Raw genomic sequence first — 23,745 nt, 5'->3', positions numbered from 1 at the left:
GATGTTAAACAGCACCAGTCCCAAGTCACAAGTGTTTGTTTCTTTCTGCAGTCCTTTCAAAATGACATCTTAATCATACGTAGCACTCATTACTAGTTTCCAGTAACCTCACAGTGTCTGGTATCAGATATCTGTTGAGCTAGTTCTGTGCTGAGAAAGCAGTTCTGTTCGATAATTCTCTTCATGCCATGCATTGCTAAATAGGATTGAGCGTCAGCAAGCAAATGCATGTCAAGACTTTGTCTGATAGATTTTAAATACAGTGAGAATACATCCATTAGAAATGCTAGTTCTCCTACCCGTGTGTATAACTGTGTGAGTAAAGGGAGCTAAATAGTTTCCTTGTTAGAAGAGGCATTCAGTAAAGGTCAGCGAACACTGTTCTTATTCCAGCTGAATTTGAACGGCTTTCCTGTTGCCCAGATAAAAATGCCTAAAGAGTTTGAAGTTGAAAACCATGCTTTGAACAGTATAGTTAAGGATTTGTTGTTGTTGTCATTAGCCTACAGATCTTTCTGAGAAGCGCACACTATGTTGGCAAGTTATTGGACCATCATCTAAGAGACATTAAAGGGGACAGGAATATGTTACTCATGATTATGCAGCTCCACATACAGTTCTGTTCAGCGTCAAAGTGCTTCATAAATAGAGCAGGTACCTAAAAAGTAGTCAGTTCTTATTAAAGAAAATGTAATTACTTTCATTTGAAAGAGTTTACAGTTATGTTCCACATCCCTCAATAACCTCCGTAAGACAGAGCAATGAATGCTTCTTTTACATAGTAAAAAAGCAAGAAGGTAAACCTACATATAACACAACACATGATGATGACGAGTTATCAGCACTGATTTTACAGGTTGTACTGTGTTTACTTACAAGTTTTTGCATTTCAATCTATTTATTTTTCTTAAGGATACTTTTGGTCATTTTCATCACAAGTTTTTGTTCTGTTTTCTTACTCAGTTAATAAATGAAAATTCCAGATGTTATCACATTCTAGCTTCTTATTTTGACTCTCATTGAAACAGCTTTTGCAAATGTGATATTGCCCTATGCAAATTATATTATGTGTTTCAGTACTACATGGTCTTGGCTCCCACATTTAATATTTATTCTGTTTAAGTACTGTAAAGTAATCTTGTTAAAGTTCTAATAACATACTAGTTGTTCTTTATGCTTCTTCATGGCAAGAAACATTTGGATGAGGTTAACTCCACAAAAAAATATGTATCACTGCTGTAATAAAGAAGGATCATTGGTAGTTTTTAATAACATCTTTAAAAAGCAAAGCTTACTTCTTTCAAAAGTAAGTAGCGAAGCAATGAACCAAAACTCTTTCAGGATAACAATGGAATTTCATTGTGTTCTCTGGCACCATGTTTCCAGTAATTGGACTAGCTTTAGATTGCTGGGAAATTTATAATAGATGTTGATTGAGGTATATTATTGCTACAGCAAGCACTGATTGAGGAACTTCATGAAAAATATGGATTGAAATCCTGGTTCTGTGGAACTCAGAGGCCAAACTTGCACTGCCTTGTGTCCAACTTTTCATTCAGTGGTTTTGGACTCTCACTGTCAGAAGATTCAAAAATGTTCTGTGTGACCACACTGACCATTCGGCCTCGAAGATAAATGATATTAACCATATATGTAAGGATTTTCATGGTCAGGACCACAGGACACAGAGAGAAACCTAAATACAGAACAGTCTATTATCCACTTATTTGGAGTTGCGCTGGTGTGAATGAGAGAAGAATTTGGTTTTACAGTGCTACTTTAAGTGCTATTTACCTCAGTCAGACATAGTTTTCTGTGGGGAAGAAATGACCAGGTAGCTGGCAATGAAGTGTAATTGGTACAGTAACATAATGATTTTCTGTTGCCCAGGTGCTCCCTTTACACTCACACTATTTCCTCAATCCGTTCAATGTTTCATAGCCTGTTTGCCTACGGTTGGGGTCTCCAAATGGTATGTGATTGCAAAATCTGTAAAACTCTTTCAGATCTTTCTAATAGAAGACAAGTAAGTTTCCTGTTGTGGATTGGTTGCTAATTAATATTGGTGGACTTTAGATTTTAATCAATTACTTTGGTTTGAATAATGGTTAATTACACTTGTAGTATTTCATTCTACAATACAGATGAAGCTGTTCTGTAAGGCAAAAAAGGCTGTGTACAGTGCTTTTCATATTTAACATATACTGATGCATGTAACCGATCAGCAGCTGACTAACCTGACTAATTTCCATGGTTTCATTCAGCTTCACTGTCAGAATTCCTGTGGTCTGCTGAGCAAATAAAAAATATCCCAAATTTAAAACATGACCACCATGAAAGGTTTCCAAAAGATCAGCCTTTTTAATAGGATTTTTGCTGCTCATAGGGCCTTACATTATGTAATTCAGGAAAAATACCATTTTTTGAGAGTAGACCATGTGCTGTGAGGAATCCTCAATACTGAATAAACGAAATAAAAAGCCATGTATTTAAAAAAAAATCCCAAGAGATTTCGGACAAGAAAATATAGTGGAAAGAAAAAGTATACTTATGTTATTGATGATGTGTGCTTATGCATAACTCAAGATATACTGCAATTAGTGACGAGATTATTAGGGTTAGCATTCTAGTGCTAAGTTAATTTGAGAAACACAGTTAAATACTAGAGATGCATGCACTTGTTGATTAATGGTAAACTCTTAAAAAATATAATTTTGGGGGTATTCAGTATTTTGGGCTGAATTAGGCAATGAGTTTCATCTGCAAAGAAATAGGAGAGATGCATGAAAAGTCTGTCTTTTCATTACTTTGAAGCGGATTGAATTAGAAATATCCCTGTTTCTTTCTGACAGTTTTAAAGCAAAATTTCTGTGCTTTGAAGTCAAAAGAGCATTCTTCCCTTGAGAGAGCAGGGGACATGTATATGCGACACTAAAAATAGTGTATAGGCGACATAAAAATCGGAGGAGCTGCAGGTGATTTGACACAGAGAATTGAAATTCAAAATTATCTTTTTAAAAGTTAGAAATGGTCTAGAAAAACAGAATTAAAACCAGAATTTTTTTGGCTTCATATGGATATATATACATCTTATACAGAAATCCAGATCTTTGGAGTGGGAAGGACCAGAACTTTTCCAGCACAGAATTACAGTGTACACATCTGATCTATATTCTGAAAGCCACAGCATAAGCAGTCTTCCTCTGCCCTATTCAGGTATTTCCTTTAATCAGAAATAGCTTCCTATTTGCGGGGCATAAAACATTGCTGCTCAATCTAGGCTAAAAGTGCTGCGTGAAAGTGAACATTGATACGGAGAAGCACCAAAGGTGCAGTCACGTCCTCTGTATGAAAAGGCTTAAGGTTATCCTCTTTGCAGTTCCCTCTTCAAATATGTATTAGTTCCTGAGGATTTTTAACTTACATCATTCACTGTGTTTTTATTTTTGTTTCACAGAGAAATGGTTAATGCATGGTTTGCTGAGAGAGTTCATACCATCCCCGTCTGCAAGGAGGGAACCAAGTCCCAGAGTGAATCCTGTGCTTGTCACCAGCCTGCCTGTGCTGAGACCACCAACTCTGGGACGCCAGCGAGGAAGATCTCTGCTTCTGAATTTGACAGACCCTTAAGGCCTATTTTTGTCAAGGACTCAGTAGGAGCAGTGAGCTTCCTCTCCGGCTCTGAAAAGAAGGAACAGATGCCTCTGCAATCTCCCAGGATTGAGACCAGTGCAGGGGATCAGTGCTCAAGACTTTTAGAACTCGTGAAAGATATTTCCAGTCACTTGGATGTCACAGCGCTTTGCCATAAAATTTTCCTACATATCCATGAGCTTATAGCAGCTGATCGCTATTCCCTGTTCTTGGTCTGTGAGGATAGCTCTAATGAGAAGTTTCTTGTAAGCAGGCTGTTTGATGTGGCAGAGGGCTCCACCCTGGAAGAAGCTTCCAACAATTGCATCCGCCTGGAGTGGAACAAGGGCATTGTGGGTCACGTAGCCGCTATAGGCCAGCCTCTGAACATCAAGAATGCTTATGAGGTAAACCAAGGAAATTTATCTTGGACAACTCTTGGAAAAAGAAAAAGCCATATTATCAGCTGTTGCAGTATTGCCATTTTACTGTATGTATTTGGAGCTGTGTTGACTTGGACAAGTCAAGACACAAACCTGACACCATGGTTTTGATTATAATACGTGTATTATAGATACGTGCGTATAGAGAAACACGGAGCTATGACCAATGCTAGAGGAATGCTAACCTCTAAATAAAGTCAGTAGGTTTGACATTAGCAGGTATCAGCCCCATCGTAACCAGCTGTGTGCCCACCAGTATTTGCATCGCTAGCTTTGGACACTTGCATGTTTACATTACTGCGTGCATAAGGGCATAACATACTTCTGCACCAAAATAAAGGAAATTGGGGTGTAAAGTCTGCAAACCTGGAGCCCTATGACTACAAATACTTTGGAGAATTTTATTATACCTGAGGTGCACAAAGCAAGAGCTGAATGAACAAGGATGGGATGATGGGTGAGGGTTTGAACTGCATAGAGGTCTCCCAAATGAAATGATAGTCTGGGATTCGAGTTATGTAATACAAGGCCAGATTAAAAAAAGAGGAGAATCCAGCACTGGGAGAGGACATCTCTTATATGTCATTTTAACACCTCTTCATTCCAAGCTGTTTGGATATGCTGATTTTGTGCTTTGAATTTAGAGATTACAAAAATGTTAATGAATTATTTAATTGATTAATTAACTAATTAGTCAAGGCATAAAGCGCTGGCAATTACCACTTGTGATTGATCATCTCAGTTAATCTGAGCATGCTTACAGAATCAGGTAATGTTAAGGAGTAGGTTTTTTCAGAAGCAAAACAGAGCAGTATGATTTCATATGGTTTCATTTTCAACAAACACTTGTCTGCATCCTTGGAAACTGTCTAAGTACACGTTTCTAGCAGGTTATCACCTATCCTTATAGCCTAGAAGTTCATTCTCGAATTGGGTCCATCATGCTCAACTTGAAATCAATTACTAGAGAAAGAACAGCAGCCTTTAAAAGTAGTCTGATTTATTTTAGTAAGATTTTAAAAAATCAGAGTTTTGTAATAGTATTCAGCTGAAAAAATTAAACAAGCAATTACTAGAAAAAGCAAAAATACTAACTAATGGCCACATGTCTTTCACTGTATTTCTGTAATTAATTCTTGATGATAAAAGCTACACTAGGGGTGGTTACTCCATATATACATTTATTATAATTATGTTCTAGACTTCTCCTAAGGTTTGGGTTTTTTTCGTTCTTTCTGGCAGTTGTATTTATCCACAGGCACTCATGTTCCACACAAATGCTTTTTTGCTGTTGTTTTAACAGACAGATAGTAACAACTTTGTATCTTTATTAGCTAGCAATGGAACCTTTGTTATCCTGGGTAACAGTTAAGTAATACATTGTATTTTTCTTAACCTTTAAACCAGGGAAGAAAAAGAACTGGTCTTTTGGCAAGTAGTCAATTTTTTTTTTTTTTCCTTGTATCAGGACCCAAGATTCAATGCAGAAGTTGACCAGATCACAGGGTATAAGACTCAGAGTATTCTCTGTATGCCAATAAAGAATCATAGGGAGGAGGTGAGTTACAGTATTGAGATCACTTTATGTCATACTGTTTCCTGCTATGCTAATGCTTTAAACTTTTATTAGCTGTCAGTCATTATCTTACAGTATAAAACCATCTACTTTTTAAAAAAAGCTGCTTATGTTTGCTTGGACTTCAGTTTTATCTTATCTAGTTCAGTAATGTAAGCCAAAAGGAATTGTCAAGAAGAGTTTAATCCCAGATGCAGAAGTAGAATATATGTATTTAACTCTAGAAGTGCTCTTCCTGGTTCCTGTGCCAAATATCTGTCAGCATTAATGTTCTCTGCACACTTACTGGTCTATCCCTGTGCAAGACCAGATTGCAATTAAGAGTTACTGTACTTCACTTAGCTTGTACCACATTATTTTCTTCAGAGGACACAAACTGGGTTTCATCATTGTCTAAAAGGCTGGTTTTTACATTCTATTAACTCAGCTTGTAAGTCATACATTAAGAAACATGTTAAGTGCTTAACATCAGGCATTGAAAAACAAACACATAATGTTGATGTGATTCAGAGAAGTCATCCGCAAGTCATGTAACTTGAATCACTCCTAATTTAAAACAGTGTGAATCTGCTCATTGAACAGAATATTGAATATTTTCCGTCCATGCTATTTCTCATAGAAGTTCTCTTTGCCTGTCTGACACTATTGCAGTAGGGTGAGTGCTTATTATGGACTAACAATGTCTTGCTGCACTGAGTAGTTGAAGATTGAATAGTAAAGTCCATAAAAGCCAGTGAATAGAAAAAGAGTGATGTCCGCTGTTTTACTTAGGGAGTAAGTAAAGTAAATTTGCGTTCTTTTGATCCTGAATGTAGTAGCCTTCAGCCACATCATCAGTTCTTAGAATACTCAGAGAAAGTAAGGCTCTCTGTAGAGTATGTCAGAGCTTTAGGATGGAGATTTTCTTTTCCGTAATTCCTTTATTTTTCTGAGTATTTTAGTTTGTTTCCAGAAAGCTCAAACTCCAAAAATAAATGCTGCCAAAATCAGTTTAAAGACATCACACCTTCTTCTTCTTGCTCTTCCATCTTTTACTCCTCTTATGGAATATGTCACCTTTACTCTTACTGCACTGAACCCTTTTTTCATTAAATAAATTGATTAAAATCTTGATTTCCCTCATTTCTTGAATCTTACTCTAGCTGACCCAGATGATCAGCCAGGGTTTCCTTTCTTCACCTACTGCTAATTTTGGTTTAAAATGGTTTTTTTCAGTTCTTCCAAGGGCAGCACTTGATCTTCTCCTACTCTCACTCCTGCTTAAAAGTCTCCCCTTTGTAACTGGCAGCAGCCACTGCTGGCCATGGGCCAGCTGCTGAGCAAAGCAGATGTTGTGTGAAGAGCTGTCAGGGACCAGTGGTCTGTGTCAGGCTGATGCAATGCTTTAGATTTCACCCAAGCCATTCAATTTTTTTTTTTTTTTTTCCCCGAATGGAAAAAACCCCACTATGATGTTCAATGTAATTTGGATCCGAAATGAATTACAAAAACTTGCTGACCCAGGCAGCGTGAAAGTGCTTACTTCTCACCAGGTCCTGATGGGAGATGAGGGAAGGAATAAGAGTTGTAGTCTGTTGGTCCAATACACCATGACTTGCAGGCTGAATAAACCTGCAATTGGCCGTATCTTCAGCTAGCTTTCTACTCCTAAGTGCATCAGCAAGTGGAAGTGAAGCAGGAATTTGTTTATTTTGAAAAGTTCAGCCAACCTGAAGTTGGAGGAAAGTGTTACACTCATGTGCAATAATTTGAAGGGGCTGAACGACAAGATTTCTTACAGGAAAGGACAGATTTTTTTAAATCAATCCTTTATTTGCTATTTGCATTCTGCTGCTTTGTCTATTTAAAAAAAACGCAACAATCCAACAAAACCAGAATACTGGCTCCTCCCTCTTACAGATGGATAGGTAGATAGATAGATAGATAGATAGATAGATAGATAAAGTTTAAAAAGCCCCTCCAGTAATACTGAGGCTAGTGAATGCTGCCTTAGTCCAGGATGTCAAAAGACGACTCTGGAAGACATCCAAAAATGAACACTGAGGAAGAGAAGCAACTGAGGGTTTCTGTTTGTTTGTTTAGTATTAGTACTATTTTTTTAAAAACAAAAGAGTCAGTAATTGAGAGGAAGAAAATCTCATGCTGATTATTAAATCCTCTGGGCCTGCTGAAGTATGGAGATTTTTCCAGTAGATGTTTTTCACATTTGCCTATATTTCCATGAGGCATGTGAGAAACCAAAGTCTCACTTAAAAATAACAGATAGTAAGAAATTCCTTAGATGAAGAAAACAGTTTGATTCACAGAAGAGCTCATAAAAAGGACCCAGGAACTAGTAACAATGAGCAAAATGCAGTGCAATAAGAGGACTTTACCTCTGCACAGATGCACATGAAGGATGGAATTATATCCACTTAATAGTAAAATAATTTCTCTCAATCCTCTACTCAACCTCTTCTTGCTGACAGAAATGCCACCAAAGCATTGCATTTCGGCTGCAGAAAATTCTGCCGATTATGTCCTTTAGGGTCACATCGTAGAGGCTTGCATAGTGCTAGCTTTCTGAAGAGTTCTCATTTTCCCATGAAAAGTTACCAATATAAACCAGCTAAGCTTTGCCTCTGATGTCGGGGGCTTTAAACAAAGTTCTGATATCTGTAAACCCCTGCTGCACAATCTCCAATAACTAAACAGAAATTCTTTCCATCCCATCATATGACAAAAGTATTGCCACATGATGCTTTCTGGCATGCAAGGCTGTATCATTTGCTGGTTATCACCCCTGAAGAAGACAAGGAGGAAGAAAGGCCTTGGGTAACCTGAATTGTATTCTACTTGAAAAATAAAATGGTTCTAAGTCAAATAATTTAGTCATCTTTTCCTGTATTTAAATTTGTTATAAGGTGAATGTGAAGCCATAGCAAAGATTCCATTTGGATCCTGAAAGATTTACTCTTCTGGTGATTCTTCTGTAAGAGCAGATAACTCTGTAATAGTTACCTGTACATCAGTATACAAGACTTGCTACTTGGATTATCAACATGTATCAGAAAACACATCAAAACCTTCAAAACAGACTGAATTTTTATCCTCAGTAATACAAAAGCCACCAATGAAAAGTCAGTATTAGGCAGCATGTACCAGAGAGTTACCATGGTTCCTTCTGCAAGAGGAAACTGGTATTGCTGGCCACCGGCTTTAGCTGGAGCTACTGGTGCTAACCATTTCAGTGCTCCAGTCCTTCTAAAATGTCAAGGTGCACCGCTACTGGCTGAAGACCTAAGGTGGTGACAGTTCAGCACTGTGTATCTCAACAAGCAACTTTTCATTCCTGATGTGTCCCTAAACCTTGCCTTTCTCAGCTTCAAGTGGTACTGGTTTGCCATCTAGAGCTCCTGCAATTAAGTCAGTAAATGCAGTGGCACTTTCTTCTGATTTTGTTTGGGCTTGGATTCAGAGATCCAGAAAAAGAACTGCAGAAGTTGTTGCACATAATTATCACCTCAGACTTCCCCATCTGGTTTGCAGACATTTGTAAACAAACAGTCATTTTGATAAAATTTGACAACTGAATAGGGAATGGAAGTCCTTAGTTTAAGGCAAGTTGGGGAGTTATCCAGAACTGATGCAAGACTCCATACGGCACTCTGAGTACTTTGGAACATCTGTAGAATGGACGGTCTCTGATTCACAGAGTCATCACAGTTGCCATGGAATGGCTGCAGGAACGACATAATTTTCTGTGATTTCTGCATTTTTTCTCTTTCAGCTGTGCAAAATAGTGTCCATAAAATTCTGTTTCAGTTTAATTTCTACTAAAATCTGTAGGATTTTCTCAGCTGTGAGCTTTTAGCTGAATTAACTGAATTAATCTCCCAGGCTGTATATAAGATTGTATTTCCTTTTTTATAGGAAATGTTTTATTCTGGCAATGCTCACTCTCATTGCTTAGTTTGCTGTTTACTTTGCCCTCTATTCTGTCACTGGACAGCTCTTCCCAACAGATCAGGGGGATACTCTATTTACAACAGCCTTTGAAAATACCCTGTTGAATCTTACTGTATAAAATGTGACCAGGCATGTTACTATTTTCTCCCACAGGGAACACTTCAGTCACACCACAGTCACTGCAATATAGTGTAGATCTAGCCAAGCTAACTTTAAACAAACTCAAGTTCCAGTAGCAGTCTTGCTGCAGGATTATGGAGATCAGTAATTTTCTTTTTAGGTGGATTTTCTGCTTATGCCGACATGTGTTATAGTAGCTGGACTGCTGGAAATCATGCAGGCTGCTGCTGGCATGAATGACAGAAGAGCCTGTGAAAGTTCTGTTGATTGAAAATGAAGGTCTGTAAATACAGTTCTGTCCCTGCAGGATAATTTTATAAGCTTGAATCAAACCTCTACAGACCAGGAGAGCAAAGTGAGGTTAAAACTGCTTAGTCTGTCTTCTCAAGTGGATACGTTCCCATGTTTAAAATGAGATAAAAGTTGAGTTTCCCTCTTCGTGTTACTGTTCGTTGGCTTATTGTCATTCTTCAGGTGCCAGCAAAGTATATTAAAAAATATATCTTCTTAGGAAGCAAAATTAAATTAATTGTGTTTTTGCGTCAGCTGAAGTAAGAAACAACTAAGAAGGGCACTGCCTGCCTGTAGAGCTGGAACAGCGTCTGCAGAATTAGGCCTGTAATCTTAAAGATTAAAAAATTGCAGCATGAAACTATCCAGATAAAATTCAGAGCACAGTCATCAGCAGCACTGAAGTCAGCAGTCATCACCTACTGGGAAATACAGTAGCCAGCCTGCTACTTTTAGAGGCAGGAGTCAGCGATTGCAAGAAAATAGTAAGAATAAAGCTCTGTTAATTGAAAGAAATCTCTCCTTATAATGTGGATCAGGCTTTATTAAATGGGATAACTGGTACAGATCAAGAAGAAAGGTTACAGAGCAAGTAGAAGCCCTGTAAGATTACCTGTGTTGCCAGCAAGAATACAATTAGGAAAGCTGGTGCAGATGTGGTAAACCAGGTTCTCAGTAATTGTTGGAGGGTTTTTCCCCTTTTTGGAACTGAAAGTAAGAGAACAGTTCCAGCATCAAAACTTCTTTTTGTCTTCATGGTGTATGCCTATCTTGTGTGATCCAAATGGAAAATAATGAAGTACTTGGTTTGTCATCCAAGGGGAATTTTTCCAACTGACTAAAGACAGCTGCACCACTAAGGTCCTTAACATACAGCCTCTTCCCCCCTGCCTACCTCTTACGTGCTTTCAATACAGCAAACCTGGATGAAGGCTGTTGTTAGGAACTGCATGACTACTGTAGATACACCTTGTCTTGTAATCCCACTTATCTACTCAAACTGGGGGGTAAAGCTCATGAAAAGGAGTGTGTGGCGCCTAACAGCTCACTTGTCACTTGAGACAAGGTCATAATGAGATGAGGTCATAAGCTCACAGGTATCAAAGTATATGCAGATACTAATTACTTCAGTCTTTCTTCTCCTTTAGCCTTGGTTTTCTTCAGTCCAGAGTAGTACCTTTAGCTTTTCTAGTGGTCTAGTGGTCATCCCCTTTCATATCTGTTTTTAACCCCTGCTTTTCCTACTAGTTTTGTCTTGGGTGACTTGGAAATATGCAGCATGATTCCATGGGCATAGTAGGAGAATAGCAAGAAATCACACATATATATCTCTTCTTTATTGCTACAGGACTCAACTTTGAAAAAAGTTCACTTGGTGCCTGCCTGTTAGGGCATTAAAGACACATAAAATATTGTGCCTAAGTAACTTAAACAACACCTTTTTGTTAGACTGGAATAGTGCTTTCATAAGCAAGTGTTTGAGTGGACCTCATTTTTTTATGATAATCTCCGAGCTTTAAAGGGAATTAGCATTATCTCTGATATGTCTTGTTTATTGCCATTGAGATTTCGTACTTTCAATGTGCCTGTTACCTGAATAAGTTTTCCGTATAGCTGAGCTCAGAGGAGTTAGTCACATTTGATTCCATTTTTCTGCTGGTGCGAACATAACTCCCAGCTGGAGATCACTGTTTGGGCCTATTGTTATTTCAGATTTGTTTAACCTAAGTTTTAAAAATGACGATTTGTTTCATACTGTGCTTACTATTCTCTAAAATGCAGACATATGCTCTCCATGGCCTAAAACGCTACCACATGATTTGCTTTTGTCCTAATAACATAATTACTTTAGTAACAGGAACAGATACTCTAGAGTCTTCTACATCTTCTCCTAATTACCTGGTTACAGGCAAGACTCCAATGGCTAAATAATATCCATCCGAGGTTTTTCTCATTACTGTCTCTACACCACATTCTACAGAATTTAGTGAAGTTCACTAGAATTTGTACAGATATAAATGAGGGCAGAATTTGGACCAGTTTAATTCTTAAAACTGTTTATTTTGTATGAAAAAAATGGCACATAATACAAATTTGTCTTTAAAATCCTAGAATGCCACTGAATCAACAGCAAAAAAAGGTTTGTATGTGCACAAAATCTGTATCATCATCAAGACAATAATGAATTTTTAGCAGGTTTATTCTCCTCATTACTCCCCTCAGTTAAAATCTTCTATTGAAAGACCTCAAAGATCTAAACACAATCATTCTATTGGAACACACACCTTTGTCAGTGTACCAGAAACCTGCAGTGCTAACGACGGGAGCCTAAATAGTCTTTTTGCTATATTAATATGGTCATGTTACAGTTTTCTTATAGCTTTTTTAAGTACCACAGACTTTCCTTTCATGCAGGGGATGTGTTTACACAAATATGAAAGTACTCACCTTTTGGATGTCTTAAAAAGCCTCTGACCTCATTGAAGTTGTCTTAAGCTCATGCTGGATCAAAACTGAAAGAAATAAAAGAAATTAAATAAATTCCCACATATGACAGTGGTATGAGAAAAGACCTAACCATTATTCTCTGCACATATAGGTTAACATAAAAGCATATTGACTGGTTAAAGGATTTGCTTACTATTCAAAGTCTGCTATAGAAGTATATAAGGCTAGTGGTACATTGTTATTACAGTAAGAAAGTTCACTGGATAAGATATATTCCTTACTGAAGTAAATGAGAGGTTGACTGTGGGAAAACTGGGTTCTATGGAATGGAGCTGACAGTTAAGCTTTATTTCAGAAAGACATTTTTGAGCCCACAGTTGGCAGTGATTCATGCTGCAGAACAATGACCTTATTTGTAATGTCAGTATTTTGGGAAGGCTAAGCTGAGAGATAGTTAATTGTCTTCTTTTCCATTACAAAAAAACCCCTGTGTGCTTTCCATCAGTTTAGCAGTTACAAATTTAATATCAGTTAAGTACAGCTTTTTAAACATGAACATCACACAGTTTTCTTCTGATCTTTTTTATCCCAAAAAAGCAAGATGAAAAAAACCACACCTTGCACTGGTCTTACACTACTTGGATCTCAAACAAAGGAAGTTCTTTGCAGCTTTGTCAATCATTTGTTGTAAGCCTGCCAAAAAATCTGAAAAGAATCAAAAGCTTTGCATATACTTTGTGGCTTCCTACCACGTACGCTTTCACGATACTGCACTTGGCTATGTGGTCTTCATCTGTGCTTGCACATTCTAGCCTCTGAGTTTACTGCACAGCAGATTTATTGGGTTTAGCAGAAGAGGCGATCCAGCCATTTAAATAGATGAACGGTCTAAATGTAAGGAAGTGCAGGGTTTTAGTGAGTGACTTCCAGCTCCTACCAGTTTCCAGCCTCCCTCTCCCACTTCTTGCTCTTGCGCTACTCTTCTCTTTCAGCTCTGCCTTAACCTAAATCCACTCTGGGTGCTGCTAGTGGCGATTCAGCTCGACACCATAAACTGTGGGCTCGGACATAATTGTCCCCACCCTCCCCATGGCATCTTGCTCAGAAGGTCATCTGCTTTGGTAACTTCCTCATCCAGTGTGACAAAAAGCATCGGGGTCACCACCTTATAGCTCCCACTCTTGGTAGCAATTACGGAAACCTGCCATTACTCACTAACAGTCAGAACATTATTTTTTACTTCAAAAATCAAGGAAACTATACTTTCTCCAATTCATTTAAGTCTAAAGTCAAATCAGTAATAATTTGCAAAGTCTCAAAAGGACTGGAAACATACTGAATTATATTAGGGAAAGGCTAGGGCCTTGAAATCCTATAAACAATGAAATATTATGCATCAGAGGAAAACATTTACTATAGTAACAGTTTGATTTAATAGAGAACAGTGAGCATTAGTAATGTGTAGTACAATAATAAAAATAAATAACCTTTTTCAGTGGGATGACAAAATATTTGAGTTAGAAAACCTCTTGTTTTCACATTGTCGACAATGAAATTCAGAAGTGTCTCAACTGAAATTCACCTGTCTCTGCTTCTGGAAGCCCTCTAGTTTTAGTGTGGCTGTGCAATGATGTGGTTAATTCATGACTCAGAAGAGTAGAAGCAATGAAGTACAAGTGTAAGTGCAGAATCCAGAAGAAGTTTAAACTAGTTTACAGGACAGAATGGGCACTGCCAGTACACAGCTTGAATAACTGCAGTGGGGAATCAGCAGAAATACTGTCCCAGTTAATTAATTCTTTTAAGCTGCTCACTTTCTCTTCATACTGAGTTCTATGATGCTCTCTTTAAATTCTCTTGTTTTCCTTGGGCTCTGAAAATCAGATCCAAGTTGCCAGAGAAGACATCTATGTTGAGTATGTAAGAGCAAGTCCAAAGCAACTACTCCATTTCATTTCTCCCCAGATGTCAGAATTGTAGCCTGCATTAGTAACTGGAATCAGTACTAAGCAAAGACCTGAGTTCCACTTTCATTTTTGTAAGTGTTCTGCTGTTTGCAGGGTGTATCAGTGTCCTGGGAGGCTCTCACCAGTATGCAGAATTGAACTCTATAAAGACTGACAGTAACAAAAACATCATGCTGAAACAGCTGTGTTGTTCTCTCACATTCATTTTGCATTTTTTTAAAATCTAAACCAACATCCTGTATTGAGAAATCGTGTTTATTGGCAACTATCCTCTGTAGAAAGTTACAAAAGCACCAGTAGCTTGGACTTTAATCGACTGTCCTTAAAGTGACCGTTTTCTGTTCGGTTAGAAGTCACATTTGAATCTCACAATTCATGGAATTATGTCCAGAAAATCAAAATAAAATTTTACCACAAACTACTTCTACAATAAAAAAGCTTCATCAAAACATAACATAATTTAGACATAACTTTGTAAGATGAAACCTAAATGTGTAGTCTGGCTTGGTTTATTGTTACGCAGATTCCTTTTTCTTCCACTTAAATCCAGAAGTAGACAAGCCAACAGAGGAAATAAATGGAACTGGTCTGTTGATGTCTTTATTTCGTAAATCATAGTAGTTTTTTTCTACTTCAGGTAAACCCTCCTTGTTACCATCTGTGCACTGATGTACTTATATGGGCAGCCTTAATTTATGAAGCCTCTTCGCTGGTGATCTTAATACACGGCCATTTGAAAGCCAGGACTTAAACCATGCGCCAAGAAGGAACTACTCAACAGAAAGCCTTTGATGTTGATCAGGGCATAAGGGATTGCCTTGTAGGTCCATCACAGATGTCCTGCAGGACTCGTGAATGACTTTTTACCCTTTGCTTAGCTGCTTTACCTGTAAACCAGGATTCTTTTTTGAGGGTACCTTCCCTACCTATTTTCCATAGGGGAAATAATTTAAAATAGAGAGACAACAGCTTATCTTGTTGACAGTCTAACTACCAGCTGAAGCATAACAAATATCTCTTCTCAGAGTTGGTTGAATGTGGCCTTATTAAAAACCTACCTTTAAAAACATGCAAAGTTTGAGTAACAAAGGTGAGTCTAGCAGGAGCACAACCTTTGTATGCTATTTCTCAGCAGGTGAAAGTGAATCTGGTCAGATTGAGAGAGATACAAAATGCAAAGAGATCAGTGTAGCCAGGCTCTGGATCCAGTAAGGAAGCCGTGTTTTGGAAATTTTGGCAGAGCTAGCAGGAGGGTCTTTTCTACACACACAAGCAGATGAACTTTAGAGAGAGCTGGTGCGTAGTCTGGCTTATGATTGCAGAAGCATAAACTGTTGTTGTCTTTCTGGGAGACTATTGTTCCAATTTACAGAATCAGTTTTGGATCAAATCAACCCCTTTTCATAAGAGCATCCAGGACTCATGTCACTTCTTTTTTTTTGGTATTTCAGGTTCATGCTCAGCTATTTATAATATGAATAAATTGGGAAAACCCAGGCTTAAATATCTTCTATTATCCTAAGGTCAACCAAATTAATACCTGTAATTTATTATCTTCTAGAAATATGTCTAGAAATAGAAACCAATGACTGGCTGTTAAAACTTACCTAATTACTCCATTTTGAATACACTAGGTTGTTGGTGTGGCTCAAGCAATTAATAAGAAATCTGGAATTGGTGGCACTTTCACTGAACAAGATGAAAAGGTATAAAAGCTGGACGTTTATGTCTCTTCTGTTTTCATAGGGGGCCGGGGGATGTGTATGTTATTACTTTTCACACTGATCAGGAATTTTGAAAATTAAACAACTCTGAAGAAGTAAGAATTCCTGGTAATACTGCAAATTTCTTTCTTTATGAGACCATGAGAAATGTGGATATGCAATAATTTAATTTCTGGATCAGCATGGTATCTCTCAAAGATCTCTGAAACACAGGCTTACTCTACTGAAATGCATTGTAAAACAGTTTCAAAACTTAATAGACATAATTTTTTATTAATTGGTTCTAACTCTCCTGAGATCCTCAACAAACATATTTTGAATATTAAAATTTTTGTAGTGATTATTTTTTAATTACTGTACCACTTCTCAATATAGCAATTTCAGGACAAGACAAAGCTTTGCATAAATTATGGACAATATAGGAGATAATCAGTACAGCAGACAGCACCTTGATTCCTAATTCTCACACTACAGTTGCTTTCCAGATATTTCCAGACTTCACATTCAGATTGGTATAGCAAAAAAACGGCTGCACTCAGGCTGAAGAATTTGACTTAACCCACAGCAATAAAAAAAGAATTCATCCCTTCCCTTTGAAAACTTCCCCTTTAAAATAAAATGCATACAGCATATCTGCAGGATATCAGAATTAATCCCATTCTGAAAGGGAAAAAAATTATGGTTCTGCTCTGTTAGCAGAATTTTATTTCCACTTCCCAAGAGATTGAATTTCCCAAAATAAGAGGCTGATTGTCTGCACTCCGTTTTTCTAGAAAAAATATGCATTGCTGCAAAATGAGTTGATTCCTCTGAGGTGCTTCTTATATCATTCCTACTTTTACCAGGATAAACTGTGAAGATCATTACTTTAAAACATGCAGAAGAGATTCTTGAGGAAATAAGAAATTATGAGTCACTGAAAAAAAAAACCCACCTGAATGTGTGTTTGCCAAAAATAACTTTAAAATATCAATTAATACCTCAAAGTGAAAACAAAAAATTGCAGTCCCTTATCTTTGAATAGAGTTAAGATGGTGTGAGACATCATCTTCATGAGGTGTTGATGTTCATTTGTCTGCAGGATTTTGCTGCGTATTTGGCATTCTGTGGAATTGTTCTTCACAATGCTCAATTGTATGAGACATCTTTGCTTGAGAACAGGCGTAATCAGGTATGATCAACAGGTTTATCCCAAGAATACAGAAATTACGATGGTTGGCTTGTAGTCTGTGTATCTCTGACAAAGCTTTAACTGCACTGAGAAGTAGCTGGGCATATTCCAGCTTGGGCTGTGAAAAGTGGACCACCTCAGGGAAGAAGGTACAGCTACATGTCAGAAAATTCATTCCATGTCAATATACTCGATATTGCCTGAAATTATCCTGTGGCTCACTGTATGTATTATACAACCAGAGGTGTATGTACTCCAGAAATCTGAGATAGAATTATCCCTACAGAACTATAGAGGTTATACAGATTGCTCTTTTAGTCTACCACAACTATACATATTCGCTAACTGTATTTTCAGTAATGATCAGATGGAAAACTGATTTTCCTTCTGATTAATGTATTTTGCAGCCATCTTTATAACTGGTGGGTTAGTAATGCCATGGCTTTTATGGGTGAATATGTCTGGTGTATATGGTATGAAAAGGTTTTAGAGAAAAAGCTAGGCAGCAGTTTGTATTAAAAATTTTCTGGTAGGTCTGAGTTTCCAAGTGACTATCAGTGTTTGTAAATTGGTACAAATTTGGATAATCTTTTCAAATTGGCTCCACGCTTCTTGTGAGGCAAAAAGGAATATAGTATGAGCACATCTAGGCAGCAAAGTCCTTGAGCAGCAGCTTTGAAATACAGCAGACCCTAGCTAAATTATATTTTCACCAGATGGGTTCATTAGGATCTGTTAGAATTACAACAGTTAATAATTGTGTTCAGAATTCTTTAGAAACATAAGTATCACTGGTTTTAGAATGGACACATGAGCCACAGGAAACTATTAGGTTTCCTAAGGACCACGTGTTGTCTGTATTTCTCAGGTTTCATTTGATGAACAGTTACTGTTAGTCTACTCTGTCTCTCTGACCAGAAACATCAGACAGTAACTATGCTATTTATTTCTTCCATCAGAAGTGTCAAATGGGGTCTTATTTACTATTACTTTGCAGTCTGTGTGAGAGCAAAAACTTAATTTTGGTCACAGACATATGTGTTGATTTCTTGGTTCAGGGAAGAGGAGAAGAATCAGGGACAGCAGGAGTGATAATTCTTGCTTAAATCACAATTAGCCAAAATTTCACAGAACACCTTTTCCCCAGGTGCTCCTTGATCTTGCCAGCCTGATTTTTGAAGAGCAGCAGTCTTTGGAAGTGATTCTGAAGAAGATAGCTGCCACGATAATATCCTTCATGCAAGTGCAGAGGTGCACCATCTTCATAGTGGATGAAGATTGTACCGTGAGTATGTTTTTGTCTAAAGGCAGAAGTGCGTATTCCCTGGGAGCAGTGTGGACTTCTCTCCATTCTAACTCAACAGTATTTCAAAACCATAGTATGTTCTGGTGCCTTTTCAGCCTTTGCCTTTTCTTTGATGGCATCCACTCAGGTTAGGTGTTGGCTCTTCGGTGTTGGTGTAGGTCAGACTGCCCTTTTATCCAGCCATTTTGCATTACCTGCTGGTAAACCATGGCACTAAACTCTCTCCTATGGCATATGAACTCTTTCATAACTCATTTTCCTGGCTACTGATGTAGGATGGAAAAAAGGAAAGGGCTGGGAGAAAAACAATGTGGCCCTTGCTTCCTGTGCTGGATCAGTTTTGATGGCACTTATTTCTTGAGTACATCTGAGCAGGGAGTATCTAAACAAGGTGTCTAAACAGAATCTCGGCCTGTCCCAAGATCCTGGCCCACTGAGACAAAGCACAACTCCTTTCCAATCTGCCCACCTGTATTTCCTTCCTATTGAAGATAGGCTGCAGAACAAGTAGCAGGATATTATGTTGCCTGCCTCTGTCTTGTACTGGCATTGCTAGTTTTACCTTTACTACTCAATATAGACATGGGTGTGCCAAGCTCTGGAAGTGAGGAAGCATTTCCAGGTTCTGTAGCACAGAAATAAACACACAGCACTCGTGATCATCAGCCACAATCCTATTTCTTGCTCTGTTTAGAAGAGTCACTCCTGCACACAAGAATACAGAAGAGGGATTTACGTAATTTTTGCATTCACACGTTCACACTGTTCTTGCAAGTTTGATAAACTCCAGCACCTAGTGTACAGCCTGTAGCTTGAATCTTTAGTATAGAGGGAATCAAATTTCTCTCCACATTTAGGCTTCTCAGCTGTTAAAAAAAGCTGCGTGAAAAGCAACACAGAGATCAGTCAATAGGTTTAAGAGCTTTTGATGTTCTCACCCGTGCAAGCAAAGCAGGCCTAGAATCAGATGAAAGTTAAAATAATAAAGAAGTTCTGTGCTTACAGATAAATTTGGCACAGCTTGGAAATGCTGGCATTTCTTCTCTGCGTGATCAGTAGAGACTCAAGACACTTCAATGATATTTAAAGTTGTATCAAAAGATATTTTTGTGCTGGGATCCTGTACGCTTGATGCTAGATGTGAAATGAAGGTAAAGAAAATCTGTCAATACAGAATAGGTTTCGGTAACTGCAACAAGCTTCTCATTAATACTGTTCTAACTTAGGACAGCATGATACACCTAGATGTTAAAGTATCCTCTTGTTATTCTAGGATTCATTTTCTAGTGTGTTTCACATGGAATCTGAGGAATTAGAAGATTCAGCTGAAAATCTGAAGAGGTAAAACAATGAATTCAAACTTTTGTTTATCCCAGGAAAATGTCAAATAAACTATGCTTCTATTTATTTATTTATTTATGTATTTCATAATAACAGAACTTATTTCCACTGGATACCATGTATTACTGCTATTTCTATATAGCAGGTTTTGCCCTGAAATGTACGTAGACAAACTATTGCCTTAAAAAGGTCACACTGAGGAGAATAGGAGAATAGGGCCTGATCTCTTTCCATTGTGAGGTCTAAGTACATAGTTGTATCACAAGGCTGAGCTGTGGAAATGTACGAAATGTGAGAAGTAAGTCTGTGTTGGTGGGTTGCTCTGAAACTGACCTGTAAGAAATCTGCATACATGACTGTGGTAGAGTGGGCACATCCACATTAGTAGGTACTAATCCTATTATTATTTTAATCAATTATTTTAATCATTATTCTTAATCCATAGACAGGGAAGCTGACTCAAAGAACACGACTGACTAAACCAAAACTAAAGCCTTAAAGGTTCTAACTTTCAGTCATCTTTGAGAAACCATTAAGAAGTTCAACTGGGAGGAAGGAAAGAATGTAGAAATAGTTGAATTTAAATACCCAGATTAAATAGTTTCCAAGTTTTGTCTGAACCTCTGTCTTGAAGTTTGAAAATTACTGTCTCCATTACCTTTCTCTGTCATCAAAAAGAGTTGGTTCAAACAATGTCAAAAGAGACGCAGTTGCATAGAAAATGCACTACTACAGATACAGTGTGCAGAGAGAAAACGGAGATTTCTGTACCCCTTTGATATGTTTTGCAGTGAATCTTTATTTAGTAAATTAAATTCCATATATTAGGAAATTACATCCAAAGTGTGTGGCTGGAGCAACTAAAAACTGTTGAGCTGTATTATGATTTCAGGGAATGTACCACCAGAAACTACAGAGGTACAACAGGCTAGTAAGATCACAGTGGGGAAGAGAAAGTTCCTGTTTACTTCCTCTTCTACACTATGGAAATGGAAAAAAGAATTCACTGGTTTTACTCATCATCCTTTTCCTGGTTACTTGCTATAGGACTCAAAATTTACTGCTTGCATGGGCCATCGGTAAATTATTTCTTGTAACTGATGAGGGAGTCTTGAGGCTTGATTGCACATCTGAATCTTGTTCAGTAGACAGTACAATTATATGCCAAGGACTGTGCTACAAGCCAACCATTGGAGTTAGAACTTCTGATATGCTTGAAGGGCATGGTTTTGGGCAACAGCAGAAATATAATTACACGGATTAGATGGGAAGTATTACTTTACATAAAATGTCATTATTATGTAATCAAAGACCCTGAATCAAACTCTGAATCTGATTGGTTTTCAGAATTGTGGGGCATTGCCTTGTCTAAGCAAGTGTGTGAAATAATGGAAGAGTAATTCTCTTCCTCCAGCAATGTGAACCAGCATCCTTACACCAGAAGGATAACTAAACGCAAGTCAAATGTCAGAGGGAAGCTGGAGGAGCTTGATGGGAATATGTTTATTATTAGGACATATGTCCTCCAAAACAGCCAAAGGGTCCAAGAGAATTGAAATGCCTTAATTAAATACATAGTGGCTAAGAAAGTTGGAGATGATTGATTTTGTAAAGATATTTTATGTCCTGATTTGGAGTAAACAGTTCTCTTTCAGTCACAGAATCCCTGTGCAACTGATTGTGCCTTTGCTTTTAGAACAAATTTGAAATTAACTTTGAAGCAGAAAATTCACAGATGTTACCTGCTGCATTCCATTTAAAGAATATGTGAATTTCATCCAGTACTGAATTTTCAAGTGTGTTGGATTTGTGAATGGAGTTTGTTTTCAGAAGGTTTTGTTTATTTCAATATAAACCCTGTTGTTCATCCTTCATCTGCTCATAAACTGTACTCATTTTTTTATTTGTTCAGTTTGGTGTTCAGTGTTAATAATGTTGAATATTAAAGAAGTGGTGGAACGTAGGAATCAATCCACTCTACAGTTTTGGGATGACGGCTGGATTAGGATACAGGATTTGAACTCAACTCCATTATATATCTATTGGTTCTATCCCTTCCTCATACAGGAAAGATATTACAATTACCTGGTTTATGTAATGAAGTGACCCATTTTCATACTAAGCACATAATAATACCATTGTATCCTTCAGGGACTATGACACAAACAAAATCAATTATATGTATGCTGAGTATGTCAAGAACACGATGGAGCCTCTCAACATCCCAGATGTCTGCAAAGACAGAAGATTTCCATGGACGGTAAGAAAAATAAGCTTAGATTTGAAATTCAGAAATGGAAAATATTTTTCTGTTTACCTTTCAAACTTTTTTTTTCCCCCCCAGTATTATTTGTATTAATTTAATGGTCACAGTTAGGATTATGGAAACACAAAGGAAGGTACATTTGCTTGATAAAATTCATTATCAGTGAAGAAATGGTGCAATACTCACACAGTGAGCTGGGTGGCCAGGGGAGGAATTTATCCTGACCACAGCACACAGCCTTTATTAAAAAAACCTAACATTAATTTGTCAGTAAGTAGGCAGTGTGATGTGGAGTTTCCTGTGTTCTACGGAAAACATTTAAGTGAAAAACAGTTGGAGGTTTTCACAGTAATCCCAGCAGTTTACTGTGAGTGCTGGGAGGCTCTCAGAAGTTTCATCCCTTTTATGATCTCCTTTACCTTCTTTTGTCAACGATTAATGTTAAAGATACTCTTTGCTGGTTTGGAGAAGGAACAACTTCAGTTTTCTTCGGGAGCTTTTGCTTCACACTTCAAATGTGGGCTTGTGGTACGGTGTACTACTGAACACACAGATACTGGAGAGTTAGGAGGAAGGGCACTTGGCGAGTCTCAGATTATGGTCAGGTTGCCTTCAAAGTCACCATCAACAGAAAGCAAGCTTGTAAGTCTGTATTTTCTCGTCAATGCAGAAATTAGAAAGATGTCTGTTGTTTACATTTAAGCCTGTTAGCTTGAGAGGCTCAGGGAGAGGGTAATAAGAGGGGGAGTACTGGAGTACTCCCACCTGGAATATTGCATCCAGCTGTGGAACCCACAACATCAGAAGGATACAGACCGGTTGGAGTGAGTCCAGAGGAGGCCGCAAAGATGGTCGGAGGCCTGGAGCCCCTCCGCTATGGGGACAGGCTGAGAGAGTTGGGCTTGTTCAGCCTGGAGAAGAGAAGGCTCCAGGGAGACCTTATAGCACCTTCCAGTACCTGAAGGGGCTACAAGGAAGCTGGGAGGGACTTTTTACAAGGGCCTGTAGTGACAGGACAAGGGGTAATGGGTTTAAATTGAAAGTGGGGAGGTTTATATTAGATCTCGGGAAGAAGTTCTTTCCAGAGAGGGTGGTGAGGCACTGGAACAGGTTGCCCAGAGAAGGTGTGGATGCCCCATCCCTGGAAGTGTTCAAGGCCAGGCTGGATGAGGCTTTGAGCAACCTGGGCTAGTGGAAGGTGTCCCTGCCCATGGCAGGGGGGTTGGGAACTAGATGGTCTTTAAGGTTCCTTCTAACCCAAACCATTCTGTGATGATTCTGTGATGAGAGGAGTTACTGTGATCAGCAGGCAATAGCTTTTTACTAAACTCTTTATTCTGAGACGCACAACAAAAAGATCAAAAAATGCAGTGTTTAAAGTGATTGTTCCAGTAAATGGAAAGAAGGGGCAGGCTCATGGTGGGGAGCTGTGTTGCTTCTCTTTTTCTCTGTGCAAGATTTTGTGGATGTTCTGGGGGGGTTTCACTGAAGGATTGACCGGCACAGGAACT

The 23,745-nt window shown here is 38.1% G+C and overlaps 1 protein-coding gene across 2 annotated transcripts in view; it reads left to right on the top strand.

Annotated features, from left to right (window-relative positions):
- The first annotated feature begins 283 nt into the window (after positions 1 to 283).
- PDE5A (phosphodiesterase 5A, cGMP-specific) overlaps positions 284 to 23,745 on the top strand; it is a 48,447-nt gene continuing 24,985 nt past the window's right edge. Inside the window, exons 1-8 of one of the 2 annotated variants that reach the window (XM_010156062.1) lie at positions 284 to 315; positions 3,458 to 4,040; positions 5,545 to 5,634; positions 16,061 to 16,132; positions 17,232 to 17,321; positions 18,469 to 18,606; positions 19,901 to 19,968; positions 22,120 to 22,228. In XM_010156062.1, the coding sequence (XP_010154364.1) occupies positions 284 to 315; positions 3,458 to 4,040; positions 5,545 to 5,634; positions 16,061 to 16,132; positions 17,232 to 17,321; positions 18,469 to 18,606; positions 19,901 to 19,968; positions 22,120 to 22,228 (1,182 nt within the window). Of the gene's footprint in view, positions 316 to 3,453; positions 4,041 to 5,544; positions 5,635 to 16,060; positions 16,133 to 17,231; positions 17,322 to 18,468; positions 18,607 to 19,900; positions 19,969 to 22,119; positions 22,229 to 23,745 lie in introns of those variants that run through there. The other variant, XM_010156063.1, reaches the window with a different exon arrangement.

This window comes from Eurypyga helias, unplaced genomic scaffold (assembly GCF_000690775.1).
Source record: "Eurypyga helias isolate BGI_N326 unplaced genomic scaffold, ASM69077v1 scaffold5007, whole genome shotgun sequence".
NCBI lineage: Eukaryota > Metazoa > Chordata > Aves > Eurypygiformes > Eurypygidae > Eurypyga > Eurypyga helias.
This window is presented reverse-complemented; position numbering and strand designations above follow the sequence as displayed.